The 17,324-nt window shown below is 40.6% G+C and overlaps 1 protein-coding gene across 1 annotated transcript in view; it reads right to left on the reverse strand.

Annotated features, from left to right (window-relative positions):
- Positions 1-2,681: 2,681 nt before the first annotated feature.
- LOC135472419 (ceramide phosphoethanolamine synthase-like) overlaps positions 2,682-17,324 on the reverse strand; it is a 44,332-nt gene continuing 29,689 nt past the window's right edge. The window contains exons 3-6 of the mRNA XM_064751917.1: positions 16,355-17,276; positions 9,240-9,362; positions 6,881-6,961; positions 2,682-6,105 (exon numbers count right to left, since the gene is read on the reverse strand). Of these exons, the coding sequence (XP_064607987.1) occupies positions 6,076-6,105; positions 6,881-6,961; positions 9,240-9,362; positions 16,355-17,272 (1,152 nt within the window). The 5' untranslated portion in view covers positions 17,273-17,276 and the 3' untranslated portion in view covers positions 2,682-6,075. The remainder of the gene's footprint in view (positions 6,106-6,880; positions 6,962-9,239; positions 9,363-16,354; positions 17,277-17,324) is intronic.

Below are 17,324 nucleotides of genomic sequence, written 5' to 3' on the forward strand. Positions count from 1 at the left end.
TATATATATATATATTATGACCTATATATTATCACTTCTTGAAATCGCTACGTGACAAATCTATTAACGCAAAACCGCAAAAAAACCAAGTAGCGAGAGCTAGACCCTTGGAATCAGACAATGAGAATATTCAATTCTTAAATTACAGGGAAGGACAAACAGTGGATCGCTGTTAGTAAATGTGAGTTAGTCAAATCGGGACACTTTGCATTCTGAGTGGTTTGACCGCCATGTTGGTAGGTCACGTATTCTATGGGCAACGACTTTTATTCACATGGATATGCACGTGACATAGCGTATAATCCAATACTTAAGTATTTGCAATTATTTTAAGTCGTACTTTCCAAAAAATGGCGACATTTAAGTTCCTCGTCGACTGAAAAAAAATTATTAAGTACGACGTTAAACCCCAGGCATACATACATCCGTGGGCGAGGTGGTTAGAACAGTAAACCTACAGGAACAGCCAATTAAAGGTCGTGCGAGATGGTCAGGATTCACCGCCAACATCGCCATGAAGGACAGTAGGTTGTTGTATTAAAAAAGAATTAATTTCAGTGACCCAAGGAGTTTGCACGCCAGCGCATCGCAATGACTTAGAAGCCTCACCTATGTGGTCATTGTGGTGAGTAAAGTCCAGCTCATGCTGGCTTCCTCTCCGGCCGAAAGTGGGAAGGTCTGCCAACAATTTGCGGATGGTCGTGGGTTTCCCCGGGCTCTAACCGGTTTCCTCCCACCGTCGTGTAAGTGAAATATTCTTGAATACGGCGTGAAACACCAGACAAATAAATAAATAAAATGAATTGAGCAGTTAAAGGACAATAGTACCATGGCAACGGTATGCAGTGTCTCCATCATTATTTATCCCAGCCCGTTGCCAAATTCCAATGTGGACACAGTTTCGGTCAAGTTATTTCAAAAAGAAATATCGCTGTTTATAGAAGAAGCACTTGAAAATAGTGAGTGGACCATGTTTCAGGAATGAGTCCTGAGTGACTGAACTGTCCAAGCGGCTGAACCATTCCTCACAATAAACTAGTAAATCCATTGCTCACAGTAACTTAACCAGACATCTCCGTACACCGTTGTCTAGATCACGGCAAAGTCTCGTAGATGCTCGTCATTTCGAATGTTTCCCGTGTGTTGTGTGACGATCTCAGTGTACGTCACAAGCTACTACTGCAAAACCTGGTGTGTCAAGGTTATTCCATCAAACGCCTTCACTTTAAGTTTTACAATGAATATAATTCTGTTGTAAGTAAATATGGACGGAGCGTCCAGAATTTGTGGCGCTCCGATTCATGATTATGTCTAATTCCACTTAATCCGAAGCTAGGGCGGTATATTCATCGTGTTGAATTGGATCGCCACGTTGGATGTACGAACAGTTGCAATCAAAGCGCAACTGAGATACATATTTTATTTTCGACAACTTTTCTGTATTCTAGCATGATACACGATTTGAATACTGATTTCACTCAGTCGCCTAGAACATATCTTGCTCGTCAAATAAAACTGTGGACTGCTACTCTTTGCATGATTGCATCCTATTTTCGTACTTACATATATTCTTCCTTGGTTGTTTTATGGTTTGCGTAATACGTTGTTTTGGGAATTGGGCTTGTGATTATTGACCTGGAACGTCCGTACTGGTTGACGGCTGGCACACGAATGTCTGTTTCGACGCTCAGATCCCTAAGTTTCGAAAGACAAGGGCGTCAACTCTCGCAAGTTTTGAAAATTTCAGTGCCGGCATCAGTTATTCGGCCAAAATTTTAATCAGAGCCCACATCTTCCTATCTAATGTCTTCCAACTCTCTCGTCAGTCAGACTTTCATATGGCATTCCTTATGATTTTGCACTGATTTCATGTCATTGTTTATTGAATGTGATGACAACACAGGATTCGAAACCAGTGACGTCAGATGAACCAGATGATTATCGTCCCCTAGCACCTTAGCAGTCAAAAGATCAGCTTTTCAATAGGAATTGAGTGGGGGGAAAAATTCAGTATATATACTTCGATCTATCATCCTAATTGTGTGTTTTTAGTGGGAAGGTATGCCAGCAACCTGCGGATGGTCGTGGGTTTCCCCCGGGCTGTGCCCGGTTTCCACCCACCATAATGCTGGCCGCCGTCGTATAAGTGAAATATTCTTGAGTACGGCGTAAAACACCAATCAAAAAAAAAAATCAGTGTGTTTTTCTCACAAAACTTTAATTGTTCGATTGGCGACTCCCAGTTTCCGAATACATTAACCACATACACTTTGGAAGCGACATATCCCCCAAAAGACGGCAAAATCTCCCAACAGAGCGCACATTTAGTGTTACAGATATTTCTTTCAAAAGCAGGAGGGGGGCCTCCGTGGCGTAGCTGGTTAGCGCGCTAGCGTAGCGTAATGACCCGGTTTCCCCGCACCTGATGCTGGCCGCCGTCGTATAAGTGAAATATTCTTGAGTACGGCGTAAGACACTAACCAAATAAATAAATAAATAAATTCAGAAGCAGGATTACAGCGTATGACTTCGTTGACCATGGAATGGTTATCTTCTAAAATATTCCCTCCAACAAGTTAGGATCTCGGCCCACTGCTTATCAAAGTACCCAAGTCCTAAGAGTTAGTAGTGATTTAAAACTGCATGCGACAAAATTGAAACTTAATGAAAGAGTATTAAGACAACGCAAGAACAGAACCTCCATCAAAGATATTTTATCTGTACCAGTGGGTCAAAAAAATCACTGAGAGTATAGAACATTCCTTAAAGGATACGTGAAACGCTTTGGTTTTATTTCTTAATGTGCAGATTATCATGTGCACTAACATATAACAGTGCAAAAAATGTTTCAACTTTCACTTTGGGGAGTGGTGGGGAGCTTGCAGCGGTGACGGCAACAATGATACCTGTTTTAAAAAAAAGAGATCTGTGGGGGACAGACAGAACGGGAGCGGGGGTGTGGGGAACAGACCTAATGGGGGCGGGTGTAGGAACCCTATACAGCTAGTCCGAAGAAGCCATGCAGTGCCTGTGTACGGTTCACCGGGAACGGGGCACTTCGGGGTGTTCACCGAGGTCCGAGCACGATCAACGATGACGTAATTTCTGAAAACATCCGACTGTTGATGGAATATGCATAATATAGAGGGATAATTAACAGGTGTAAAAAAAATACCCCGAAAATGATTTTTTAACAAAAATTCAGGGGCATAATTTCTTCATTTGGCACAGAAGCATAATCTTTGTTTTATAGTTCCTTTTCATGTATCCTTTAATGAATGAATATAGGTAAATTACTTTGAGTCCTATGTTCGCATAAAACAACAGTCCACGTATATTGCAACAGCGTAATATGGCTACAACGTTCACATTGACGAAAATTTGGATCAAACTGAAATATTAACATTTTTAAATAAAAGACAGTTCAAAATGTTAACAAGGAGACAAATGTTGCTTGCATAATAATGAGTATATGTATAAAATATAAACATCAGAAACGCTTTGGGTATATCAGAGGGGACCTGTCCGAAGGTATCTCTTTGGCCAAACATTGGTTGTTCATGATTCTCGATGCACAGCACCATCTCATTTTATCGGACTAAATTAGGATACTTAAACGACGAATATTTCCGTTCTTCAACATGTTCATATAGGAATCACTATGGTGACATCTCCACAACCATTTCGTACCATACAACTAAAGGTCTTGGAGAAGTGTCTGACTAACTCGGTAGCAAAAGTAGCTTATGCTGAGGGCCCCTCATTTCCAAGGGTCTCGCATTTATGGCATTGCTTGGCTTTACAGCAATACTAATGAACTAATGAATAATTTATCTTTGAGTATTCATGTATATTTTGCTTTTACTGTTAGGCCCTAAATAAAAATGTTAGCGGTTCCCCACTAACTTAATCCGACAATGACGTGGAGTAAATGCCTTGAAATTATGAAGATGCTATTAGGGAAGAGGCACAGTCCACTGCTTATAAAAATGGAAGAGTCCACTAACTTTCACAAGACCTCTCTGTAAATTCGACGTCCAGAAGAAAGCAACAAACCATCTGAGATTGCTCGTGGTAATGTGGAAGACGTGTCTCATTAGAGTGTATGTACTATAAACACCTTCAACGAGTTAGAAGCATATTTCAAGATCTCGGCCTGTATTTATCAAATGTCTTAAGAGAAGTCAAAGATTCAAACACAGCTACAACTAAAATATTTCGCTTTAGATTGTTTGAAATTTGTACACTGATTCTTTACTGCAAAATCATGTGTTAACCAGAATTTGAGTTTGTTCTGAGTCTGGCTTTTTGAGGACATACAATTTATGGCTTAACCCTCAAACTGCTTACTAAATAGGGGCCCAAGTTGAAACAGCTACATATGTACGTTATATAAACAGCCATTAACACAGTAGAAAATGAAGTCAGCTAGATGCTAATAGTGTAACGTTCCTTCGAGCGCACGCGCAAATTCTCTACACTCCCTTTACATCACTCCCACCACAACCTCAGGTTGTACAGAAATCTTGAACACCACCACGGTTACTGGGGTAACGGTGATGAGGCAGGCGGTGATTTCAGAAAAAAACAGAACTTCGTATCAAGCTTCCTTTCCCTTAGTACTTGATCCACACGGACACCTGAAATAATGTTTTGCTGAATGCTGATTATAGGGCCGTCCGCGCGAGGACATCAATTATAAGGCTAAGCCTGAACAAGCCCATGTGTGCCGAACTGGGTCTAAAGGCTAAGCCTGAACAAACCCATGTGCGCCGAACGGGATCTAAAGGCTAAGCCTGAACAAGCCCATGTGCGCCCAATGGGATCTAAAGGCTAAGACTGAACAAACCCATGTGCGGCGAACGGGATCTAAAGGCTAAGCCTGAACAAACCCATGTGTGCCGAACAGGATCTAAAGGCTAAGCCTGAACAAGCCCATGTGTGCCGAACGGGATCTAAAGGCTAAGCCTGAACAAACTCATGTGTGCCGAACGGGATCTAAAGGCTAAGCCTGAACAAGCCCATGTGTGCCCAACGGGATCTAAAGGCTAACCCAGAACAAGCCCATGTGTGCCGAACGGGATCTAAAGGCTAAGCCTGAACAAGCCCATGTGCGCCCAACAGGATCTAAAGGCTAAGCCTGAACAAGCCCATGTGCGCCCAACGGGATCTAAAGGCTAAGCCTGAACAAGCCCATGTGCGCCCAACGGGATCTAAAGGCTAAACCTGTCTGGCAGTGATGTAAATCGAGCGTAGAGAGCAGCACCTACCCTGTAAGTTGTAGGCAATAATACCTGACATTTAACAAATTGGAAGCCACTTAAATTATTCACTTAGTACCTGATATCGAAATTACAGTAATTAGCGGAATTCAGTCAAACAACTGTGATCTTAAAAGAACAGTTTTCAGTTCATGTATATATGTCACCTTGTTGACTATTTGTGAAATACATTACAAATTTTTTTTAAATGAAAACGAAACCGCAAATCTTAAGGTGGGATAAAGACAATAAGCATTTTGTTCAATTAATACTCTATAAATGACAATGGAAGACGTGACACAGAATTGTCGGCACAGGACTGGTAGAAACTAAACCTCTGTAAATGACCAGATAAGAGTTTCAATACAGCACCTTATGGGGTATCCCGATATGTTGTTGTTGTTGTGGTTCGGTGGGTGGGGGGAGAGGGGGCAATTCCACAGAAAAATCTCGGTGGTTTTAAACCAGGACTAAGACTAATAGGACTGTTATGAAAAGGGAGATCACATGAAACCGGCCGCAGATGTCTGGTCGGGCAAACCAACACTTAATGCACATGCAGTCCAACACTGCAGTGCAAGTCCGTAAACTGTGTAGGTAACAGTGGCGACTCAATCAGTCAGTCTGACAGTCGGTTAGTCCGTCAGTCAAATAGTCTGTAAAAATAAATGCAGTATAATTCCCCATTATGAAAGGTTTAAAACACAATAACACACGGTATGGAAGACGACACGTAGGGAAGACTGAAACAGGCTTGTGGTTCTTCTTTGTATGTATGGAATTCCTTCTGCAGTTTCTCCGATCTCGAACAACACTATAAGGTTCCCATAACGGCACCCTGAACCTGTAACAGAGTTGTCAACTATAAATCACACCATGCGGTCTACTTCTGTTCTAACAATGATTGCACTTGGAGCTCCCCAGATAACAGTTCTTTTTTTTCTGCATCGTTTTTGTTTTTTCTGTTGATTTCATTGTATTTAAAGTTTACCGTCCCTTTTAACATTTTCTCGTTATAACATGATGATTAGTCAGAGTTGTAAACTGCGGTCGCATACAGTACTAGCCTAAATAGTTAATTTCTAGTCTAAAACCCCTATGGCAAGCGCCGGGTCGTGAACACCTGGTTGTACCCAACATGGTGTGTACTTCCATTTCAATCGTCAGGTTACACAAGACCTGGTTTAAAACTCATTCTCTGACAGGGAATTTTCAATAATCTCTGATTCCCTGACTTCATTATTCTAATGCAGGAAATCGATTTATCCTCCTCCATCTAGAGCATATCTGTTCACTCGATTTGAGCTCTCGCGCATTCAATAACTTTTCCAAGCTTTCAGAAATCAGGACAGAAAGAAGGTCTCACGGAAAACGTTCTCCTTATTTCAGAAGCTTCAAGTTAAGTCGGGCACTCCGGTTTCCTCCATGCGCCCATGAAATTGGCCGCCAATGTAGAAGTGAAAGTGAAATTCTTTGAGTACACCAAAGAAATAAACCAATAATCATTGTTGTGGTGCAGCAACCGCGTATTCAAGCATTCTATGCCAGTCAAGTTAGGTTTAATGAACATAATTCGTCTCGGTTGAGAATCATACCTTTAAAATGCTAATTTTACTTACCTCAGCTAGTTGGATTTCTGTGGCCATACAGAAGATGATTAAAAACGGCCAACCGAAGTACTGCATTATGTGGATAAAGGACTGAAAACATAGAAAGGGTATAGACTTTATCACCAAAATGTCCACATGCACAAATAACCAGACCTATTACATGTCAACAAACGCTTCAGATAGAGTGTTCATCAACAAACTGTTAAAGTACAGCACACAACAACGAACTGTTCAGGCACAGCACACGACAACAAACTGTTCAGGTACAGCACACGACAACGAACTGCTCAGGCAGAGAGTACGACAACAAACTGTTCAAATAGCACACGACAACAAACTGTTCAGATACTGCACACGTCAGTACAAATGTCCACACTCTGTGCTCGTCAACAAACTGTTCAGATACTTCACACGTCAACGAACTGTTAAGCAAAAAATCAAGGAACTTTTGATTTTTTTTTTTTTTTTTTTTTTTTTTTTTTTTTTTTTTTTTTTTTGATTGGTGTTTTACGCCGTACTCAAGAATATTTCACTTATACGACGGCGGCCAGCATTATGGTGGGTGGAAACCGGGCACAGCCCGGGGGAAACCCACGACCATCCGCAGGTTGCTGGCAGACCTTCCCACGTACGGCCGGAGAGGAAGGCAGCATAAGCTGGTCTTGAACTCACAGCGACCGCATTGGTGAGAGGCTTCTGGGTCATTACGCTGCGCTAGCGCGCTAACCGACTGAGCCACGGAGGCCCCTGGAACTTTTGAAGCATAATGAATCATCTTTTGGAGTTCTACTTAAGCGGTCTTCTTTAAAATAAGGAATAAAATAACAAGTTAAGTTTGTGCTTCCCTTAGACGCTAGAGCGCGGTGCCAAGCATATGGGCGGAGGACACCGGATATCCAGTCCGGAGAAACGCCGCCCCTGGAGATGTGCCTCATGAAACTAAACGGTTAGAGCCAAAACCGAACCGCCGGAATATTGACTGGCGTTTACAATGTCTTTTAACATTATTTCGGTCGTATTACGACGGCGTCTCCTTGTAGTATACTGAACCCAATGCGAACATATTCACAGAGCCGCCTCACAGAGCTGCCATGCCAAAGACAACAGAGAGTCACAATATACTGACAACGGGTCAACCAGTACTTGATATTTCGTTCTATGCTGAGCGCCAACAGAGGTATTAAAAATTACCAATATTAAATATAATTAAAAACGTACAGTAGAGAGAGTAAGACCAGAGCAGTGACGACTGTGTAATATATGGCAAATGGTCGTACTTAACCGGTGAAATACGGTCTCTTGTCAATTTATCTCAGTCATTGTTTTATTCTAACTGTTCATGTAAATGCACAACTAGTAGCACATTACACGCGCTCTAGCACCATGGCTTAAGCAGAATTAGGGAAAAAAACACAGTGATGTTAATTGCAATGTATTTGACATCAGTGAAATTAATCAAAATGTTGTGTTGTCATGACATTTAACATACATTAACATTAAAACGATGTAAAGATACCAGGCCTTGGGGATGCTTAGTCCACCAGCAGAATTCTGATTATGCAGGAATACAAAAGTCATAAGTATGACTCGATTCGGAACTGAACCCCCAAGCTATACCTTTTGCAAGGCAGACGCTCTCTCAACTTTGCAACAAGGCACAGCCCGCCGTACAGCTTTAGCGTTGCATGCACAGTAGACATTTTACCACTTGGCCTAAGAAGCTCCCTGTACACTTCTGTGGCAGCCTAAGTATTTCACTTTGTGACAAAAAAAAGGTTTCAGAAGATCTCACAAAGACAATAGCTAAGCTAAGCCATGAGTGATCACAAGCTACTCTTAGCGGGATAATCACAGACGGGAAAATGAGTGCGGATGCTGAGTGAATGACTTAATTACTCGTTCAGCAGACAATCGTGACGCATAAAATAACCAGTCACCATGGTAACTAACTCCAATATTTTCCAGGGACGTTATTGATTGCCTTAGGGGAGACTTCGGTGTCTCGCATTTCCCACGCAAGTCCAGGTTTCCGTTAAAAACAGTGTAAAACGAAACACATAATGTCAAACTCGACAGCAGTGCGCTACCGCATACACAAATTAATACTCCTGTCGCACAACAAAACAGCTGATTAAGTTACCTATTATTTATGGGAAAAGGGGTAAAATCTGACAAAACTGTGTCATTTTACTCGTGTGTCTACATGAAACACAGATATTGACACAAGGCAAGTTCTGAGTTCTGACCTACGCAATTTTAAGTCAGAAAAACACCAGTTGCTCCCTGCATATTCTTTCACGTTACGATACAGTAGGTTTTCTTGTGACGTCATGCTTGTTTCATGATATCATTAGTCTATCTGACTCACCCATGTTTTATCCAGAGCTATACTGATCAGTCCGTAGTCCAGTAAGGCCTGGGCATTCACTAACCGCCACACCCATATGAAGATCCACATACGTAATGTTTTCATCTGCGCTAACTGTTGCTCCTGTAAAGAAAAACAAATTGATTAATGTATTAATCGACCGTAAGGAAGATATAGAAATAGATGCATCTGGACAAATAACATTGCATCTTGATATATAGCACTGTATCTCTGCCTTGAAGATGAAGATGCCTTAAGATGTTTTCTTATATCAGCAGGTCCGAAGTAGAAAATTATATATGATTTCACGACAAATTTTCCAAGGAAAAAGAATATCGACTCTGCATAGCGGCTAGAGCGGCACTGAACAAAACTAAACATATCACAGCATTCTTGTCAAAAGTCAATCATTTACTCGCAGTCCAATAAATTATACGTATGTATGTATGTATGTATGTATGTTTATCTATTTATTTACTTGATTGGTGTTTTACGCCGTACTCAAGAATATTTCACTTATACGACGGCGGCCAGCATTAAGGTGGGTGGAAACCGGGCAGAGCCCGGGGGAAACCCACGACCATCCGCTGGATTCTGACAGACCTTCCCACGTACGGCCGGAGAGGAAGACAGCATGAGTTGGACTTGAACTCACAGCGCCACATTGGTGACAGACTCCTGGGTCATCACGCTGCGCCAGCGCGTTAACCAACTGAGCCACGGGGGCCCCATCAATGCATGCATGTATGCATGTATGCATGCATGTATGTATGTATGTATGTACGCACCCATGAATATATGCATGCATGCTTGGGTTTTTACGTCATACTTTACATAAATTTCCTATAAAAACCTCTGCTACGAGATAACTTGCGATTAGGAGATGTTGTGTTTATCAGGAAAATGTAGGCACAGATTCAAAGAAATAGTCATGCTCTATGAAAACAGTTCTTCTAATGATTATCAGGTGCACATCTAGTAAAGGTTGAGGGTAATTCCGTAAAGAGTCCAAGAAATAATATGCTTGGACGCCTTTCATAAAATGTTACTTAAAACATTGTGACAGTGTCACAACGGTGTATGAGATTTTGTGTTGTTGGCAACCAAAATATTGAGCATCGAGACTTGTGTGACATCTTTGCACCCATCTGCTTTAAAGGCGAAAAGGGCACGTTGATTGACCGTATTTTATAAATAATAATCTTGTGTTCTTGATATAGAACTGAGCGACATCATTTTTTAATTTATGTCGGTTTGCTAAAAATGTTGGACAAAAATTTGTTACATATCGTTCTTACAAGAATCTTAATATTAAAAATGTCAGTAAATGCACCTTGTCAGGAGACAAATTTTTGAGGATGTTGATGACCAGTATTTTGTGTTTGAATATTTGCTTAAAGATATCGGCGATACACATGCCCCCTTAAAAACTAAACACATCAATCCACAAAATCCAGCCATAAACTTGCCTCATGTCACAAAAACTGTGTTGAAAAAAGCCTTGTTACGTAACACATACAACAGATATACTAATAAAGTGAATTATGAGAACTTTCGTTATTGTGTCGTTATTATAATACTACGTATAATAAGGTCACAAAACTGTGTCGTAGTGCCACAAGTAAAATTCTTTGCAAAAAAGTCTTCTTAAGATACTGACAAAACATGTTTAAAATTTTGGCCAACGATTCGGCCATTCTTAAGCTATAAGGGTAGTTTCAGAGATGAAAGAATATATATTGCTAACGAAAATGAATTAATATCAGATCCTTCTGCGGTTGTAAATGTAATGAATAATTATTTTATAGAATACGCCTCAAATGATTCCAAGGATGATGCTTCTGATGTTACCCGCACCAACATCCAAGTACAAAAGCCATTAAAAGCCATTAAAAGCCGTTATATGATCCCGTTTTCCTTTAAAGAAGTCTCTTCTTATAAAACCTCTCAATTTCTTTCAAACTTGAAACCCAAAAAAGCGACAGGGTTGGATCAAATTCCATCGAAATTGATCAAATTAGCCGCCCAAGTAATAGCAAGACCAATGGCAGTTATATTTAACACTGCTGTTAAAACAAATTAATTTCCTTCCTTTTGTAAATACGCAAGTGATAGACCAGTCTACAAAGATGTGATCCTTTAGATAAGACAAATTATCGCCCAACAACCATTTTTTCTTCCTTATCTAAGATGTTGGAGTTAACGACTTCGCACATTTACTAGTCTACACTAATTAGCCTATATAGCAGGGTTCAGAAAAGGTTTCAACACACAGCATACCCTTAGCAGACTAGAGGGAGACTGGACATTTTCGATAGATAATGGAGATGCTACCGGGGCTTTGATGATTGACATGTCCAAAAGCGTTTGACTCTCTATCTCATGGTTCTCTCATTGACAAATGGATGGCTTATGGTATGCATAGGGACAGTGCTGCACTAATAGGAGATTATCTCAAACAGGTTCCAGCATGTTCAAACTGACCACGTATCCAGTTCCTGGAGGCCCATGGTTTCAGGTGTTCCACAAAGCTCCATTCTTGAGTCTGTATTGTTCAACATCTTCATTAACGTTCTTTTTTTTATTTGTTAAGAAATTTAAATTGTTAAATTATCCTGATAATACCACGCTGAGCGCAACCGCAAGTACGACAGAGGAAGTCTGTCGTGATCTAGAAATGGACTGACAATGGCAATGGCAAACAACTACATCTTTATGATAACATAGTACTTTACTCAGAGAACACAGCTAAATTGCTAGGTGTATCTCTAGACTTCAGGTTCGGCACAGTTAAACGCTTTAAAGCGGTTGTCACCAAAGTTAAAATGTTGGTCTTCAGAGATTTTATTCATTCTAATTTCACTTAATGTCGTCTATCTGGCATAATTCTAAGAAAACCGATTCTGATAAGTTAGAAAAAAATCAGGAACGAGGCCTAGGACTCGTTTTCAATGACCGAAGTTCGTCTAATCAGGGTCTCTGGGTAAAAGTCGAACTACCAACCACATTTGTTCATAGACAACAGCTTTTAGTTACTGAAGTTTACAAAGCCATTCACGGCTTTAGACCAAAGTATGTAAAAGATCTATTTACACAAAAAACTGTGTGTTACGGTTTGAAGGGAAGGGGGTAGGTTCGAAGTTCCACTTTGTTATGTGGTCTACAAAGCCTTCGGTATCAAGGAGCTAAACTCTGGAATGCATTGTCTGCAATTATCCAAACAGCTCACTCCCATGAAATATTTAAAAAGCGGATATCAACTGGGAAAGGAATCGAGACCTAATATCTTCAGCCACCATACTTCTATTTTTTTTTCATGTACCAATGTACAAAAACAGTATATAATTTAAAAAAAAAACAATGAATTATTTCCGTAGCACCAAATACAACTGGATATGTTTGTAGTGTTTAGATTTCTATAAATGAATTTTATGCTACATGCACCCATTAAAGAGTTCTTCGTTATCTAAATATTTTTAACAAGGTAAGGCTACTATCCTTAATATTTATTTTGCGTCTTTTGTTATTTGTCTGTCTATCTACCACTCGATCACGGAAGCCCCAATATGTTAATGGCCGACAGATTTTAATACTATACAAACCAAGTGAAGGGATTTTCTTTCATGGGAAACCTGTTATTAGTAGCCTAAACTAAATGCAGACAGAAACAGCAGTAAACTATGGTAGCTAGAGTTATGTGGTTAAACGTTCAAAAAAAACAGAACAGATTAAATTGACAAACATAATGTACCCTATCACGATGATTAACGGTCTCAGCAAACCTTTAGAGAAAAAAGAAATACAACAGTTGCAATTGTACTTGTTAAAAAAAGGGGAGACGGAAAAAATAGCGATCATAATAAACAATATTCCGATTAATCATCAACAAATGTAGCAATCATAAGAGAGCAGGAGTGTGACAGTGAATTATCATCGACAGGCAGAACACTTAACGCTTTCCAGGGTAACTCATTTGCCCCATAACTTCAAAACGGAAACAAGCAACTTGAAATGCAATCGTTACAGGCGAAACTTGGCAAAGTCGTGTAATACATAACTTCACTTATTAATTTTCTTATTTATTTATTTATTTGATTGGTGTTTTACACCGTACTCAAGAATATTTCACTTATACGACGGCTGCGAAAGAAGGGAGAACTTAAATTTTCGACGGCTTCTTGTCTGAAATATACGTGCATACAGGAAGTGACGGTCATGTCAACGACGTAGATTGCGCAGAATCCGCACAAAACAATTTAAACCTTTCGCAGCTGCAATTTGTCATTAGAACGCTCTCAAAAATATCTCCGCCTCCTGGTTACCGTCACATTTTTGACAGATAAAGTGTGATGCATAAAGCAGATATATAGGCGATTTCAACAATCGCCCACTCCTGATAACAAAAAAAAAATCACGAACAAAGAAACTAGTGGATGCTGACTGAATGACTAATACTTGCACACTGTCATTATCAGTCAGAAAAATATCCAGATCATCCAGCTTAGGGACCCCTGCTTCACGAGGCACACAGGCGATGACGTCATACAGCAGACGATATGTATGTACGTATGTATGTATGTCAGAGGTGTCGTGAATTTAGGTCAGTGCGCCATCCCACTGCCAATGTATCAGATATACATTCTCAGTAATAATAACTCAAGTTATAAGCTATATGAAATGTTTGGTTTTTTTCTTAATATTCAGTTTAAGGTGTTTCCAAAGATATTTAAAAAAAAACAGTAAAAGACAGTACAAGACAGTACAAAACAGCTCAGAACTCTTCAGGCGTAAAACAAACTTCAGTTTTCGTAAGGTCCTGATTGGTCAGTCCTAAAAATAAGTAGCCTATATCTTCAGTCGTGACGACAACGGTGATAGTTGTCAACGGAAAATGTATATAATACTCAAGAATAGTTTATTTATACGGCGGCGGCCAGCAGTATGGTATAAGCAAACCGGCAAGAGACCGGAGCAAACCCACGACCATTGGCAGGTAGCCGGCAAACCTTCCCACACATGACCGGAGAGGAAACCAGCATGAGCTGGACTTCAACTCACAGCGACCGCATTGGTGAGACGTTCCTGAGTATTTGTGCCGCGCTGGCGCGCTAATCTTCGGTCACTCATTGCTTTTGCAAAAGTCGGGTAAAAGCTCTACGTAGTCTGAAGGTGTCAGTGTAACCAAATAAAGCGGGTTTAATATATTGACCTTAAACAATAAAACACCTACAGTTTGCGGACGAATAAAATAACTGATAATTCGACAATTTTCACTTATCCAAGGTCATCAGACATATTCTGTTAGATGCCTGCAAACCTCAAAATAACCCCTACATATGCCTAAATATGCCTACAAAATATTTCTATTCAAAGCTGTTTTTCATCCGAAAAGCAAACAAAGCTGAGACGCTGAAGTAATTAACGGGCACAGATTCCGACACGGCGAATGATCCCTGGGTAAACAATCAACTTTTGCCACGGAAGTATTCTGTTACAGGTGTTTTACGTCAAGTTATAACCCTGGGCCCGTATTTATCAAGAAACTTAAGATTTAAGTTATAAATTGCAAGTCCTTAAAATCCCAAACTCAGAACTGGAAAAAGCTCAATTTGTGGTTAGTATATTGTTCCGCAGTAAAGCATCAGTGTACAAATTTTAAACATTCCAGAGCAAACCGTTTTATATGTACCTGTGTTTGAATGTTCGACTTAAGTCTTAAGACGTTTGATAAATATGGGCCCTGGTCTCCGTACAAATCTGTTAAAGGTAAAGCTTGACGAAACGGCACAATAAGCGGAGAACCTATAATATAAAGCTGATCTGATACCGATAAATGAAAAGTATGAGAAAATACAAGAAAAATGTTATAAAAAAAAGTAAGTATAGTCTGTTGTTGTAAATGAATGACATATTGACTTGTATTTAATTCCGTGCTCAGGATGTGTTCATTTATTCGACGGCAGTTGGTGCTGCTGTTGGAAGATACCGGGTTCAGAGGGTACATCGCCTGGGTATGAGAAGTTACTGACGAACTTTCTCGCGTATGATCTAAAAACGTTCACGCCATATCTGTGAAAGATTTGTAGTTTTCTACGAAGCAAAGATTTGAAACCTTGGCTTCTAACGTATGATTTTTTTGTTGTTGTTGTTGTTGTTACAAATCACAATTTGATATAATTTTTGTTTAATGTGTACTCCTTTCATCTGTATAATTTATTTATTTGATTGAAGTTTTACGCCGTACTCAAGAATATTTCACTTATACGACGGCGGTCAGCATTATGGTGGGTGGAAACCGGGCAGAGTCCGGGGGAAACCCACGACCATCGGCAGGTTGCTGGAAGACCTTCCCACGTACGGCCGGAGAGGAAGCCAGCATGAGCTGGACTTGAACTCACAGCGACGGCATTGGTGAGAGGCTCCCAGGTCATTACGCTGCGCTAGTGCGCTAACCAATTGAGCCATGGAGGCCCTTTATCTGTATAAATACATATTGTTAAAGATAGCCTGTATTTAAGAAAATTAACACGAGAATGGAAGTAGAGCTTTCCACTCACTTGAATTATCAAACTGCAAAATGAAAGCAAAAAATCGAACTGTTGGTCGACAACAAAAGAATATGCTGTGATACAGTTATAGAGATCTCCATCCAGTTAGCGTAATTTTCACACCCTGTACTGTTTTCCCAGGAAAGGCCCGAGAACACGTGGTTAGCCAATTATCACGGTCAGGACTGCATTGATCTCGTGTCCTCACGAAACGGCAGACCTGCCTTCCCAATTTTCAGAACGTGTGTTCGGAAAAATGCCTGTATGCCTTCCTACTTTTAAGAATGTGTGTGGAAAAAAAATACACTTCGTACTATCTATACTTTCTCAGTTCTTTGGTCATCTGTGTTAAACGTCGTTTTGGGAATTGGCCTTGTGATTATTGAATGTGCGTTGCAGAAAGTCATTATACCTTACTATTTTTCAGAATGTGCGTGCAAAAAGGCCATTATACCTTCATAGTTTTCAGAATATGTGTATGGAAAGAAACGCATACATCTAATTTCTTACTTTTCAGAATGTTTTTTTCAGACCACCTAGATGAAAAAATATGCCACTCAGACTTACCTTCTGCAAAACATTCGGTGGTATATACTCCATTATATTGTTGTAATGCGATATGTATCTGTCCCAAAAGATTCCTGAAAACGCCACCAAAAGTCCATAAACTAAACACGGCCGAAATAACTCCCACTTCGAGAAGTCTTTACGACCACGACCGTTCTCTTGTGGTTTAGTCCAGGGTAGGATATGTAGCCGTGCTAAACTACTGGTAGGAGGATTCTTCAGAAGGAACAGGTACATGGCCAAAGATTCCATAAAGCCACTCCAAGTATCCGCAATGGCGTCCACGAGGTAACCGGAAGTGTTCCTGTACGACTTCAGTCTGAACTGAGTTCCGGCATGTGACCGGTGCACAACACCGTCGAACGCATCCAGCCAGTTGCGCAGCTGAAACAAAAGGCAGCCCCAGCGCCGAACCGACAGACTGTCCGAGTACATCATCCGGAATGCAACGATGCACACCACAATATGACTGAAGCTCACCATATTGGCCGTGATGAACGGAAAGCGTTTACTGAACTTGGAATACTCGTCGAAGTATTCGGCCAGCGGCATGAGTAGGTAATGGTTGCCGTGATTCATCATCAGCAACTTCATGGTGAGAGGACGAAAAGGCGAGTAATGACCAATTGTGGCGTTCACGGTGGAACCCGGCCATTGTTGCAACGTCTGGTACAACCGACAGTCCATCAAGAAGTAGTATATCAGGAGAAAAGCTGTCGCCCAAAAGACGGGCCAATGTACTGATAGCGACAACATGTTGCATATTCGGAAACTCCCGAATGAAAATCGGCCGACGAATCGTCGGTTTTCGTTGCAAAAGCCGGGGACAAGAGTTGCGGAGTATGAGGCTGCCGGCGCGGACTCTGGGTCCTTCCGACCGCCTTTGGTGGATGACTCGGATTTCGTGTAGTCACTCATTGAACTGCAAAATAAGCAAAACATATACAAGATTAATGTAAACGTCAAAGAC

The sequence above is a fragment of the Liolophura sinensis genome, chromosome 8 (assembly GCF_032854445.1).
Source record: "Liolophura sinensis isolate JHLJ2023 chromosome 8, CUHK_Ljap_v2, whole genome shotgun sequence".
In the NCBI taxonomy this organism is placed as follows: domain Eukaryota; kingdom Metazoa; phylum Mollusca; class Polyplacophora; order Chitonida; family Chitonidae; genus Liolophura; species Liolophura sinensis.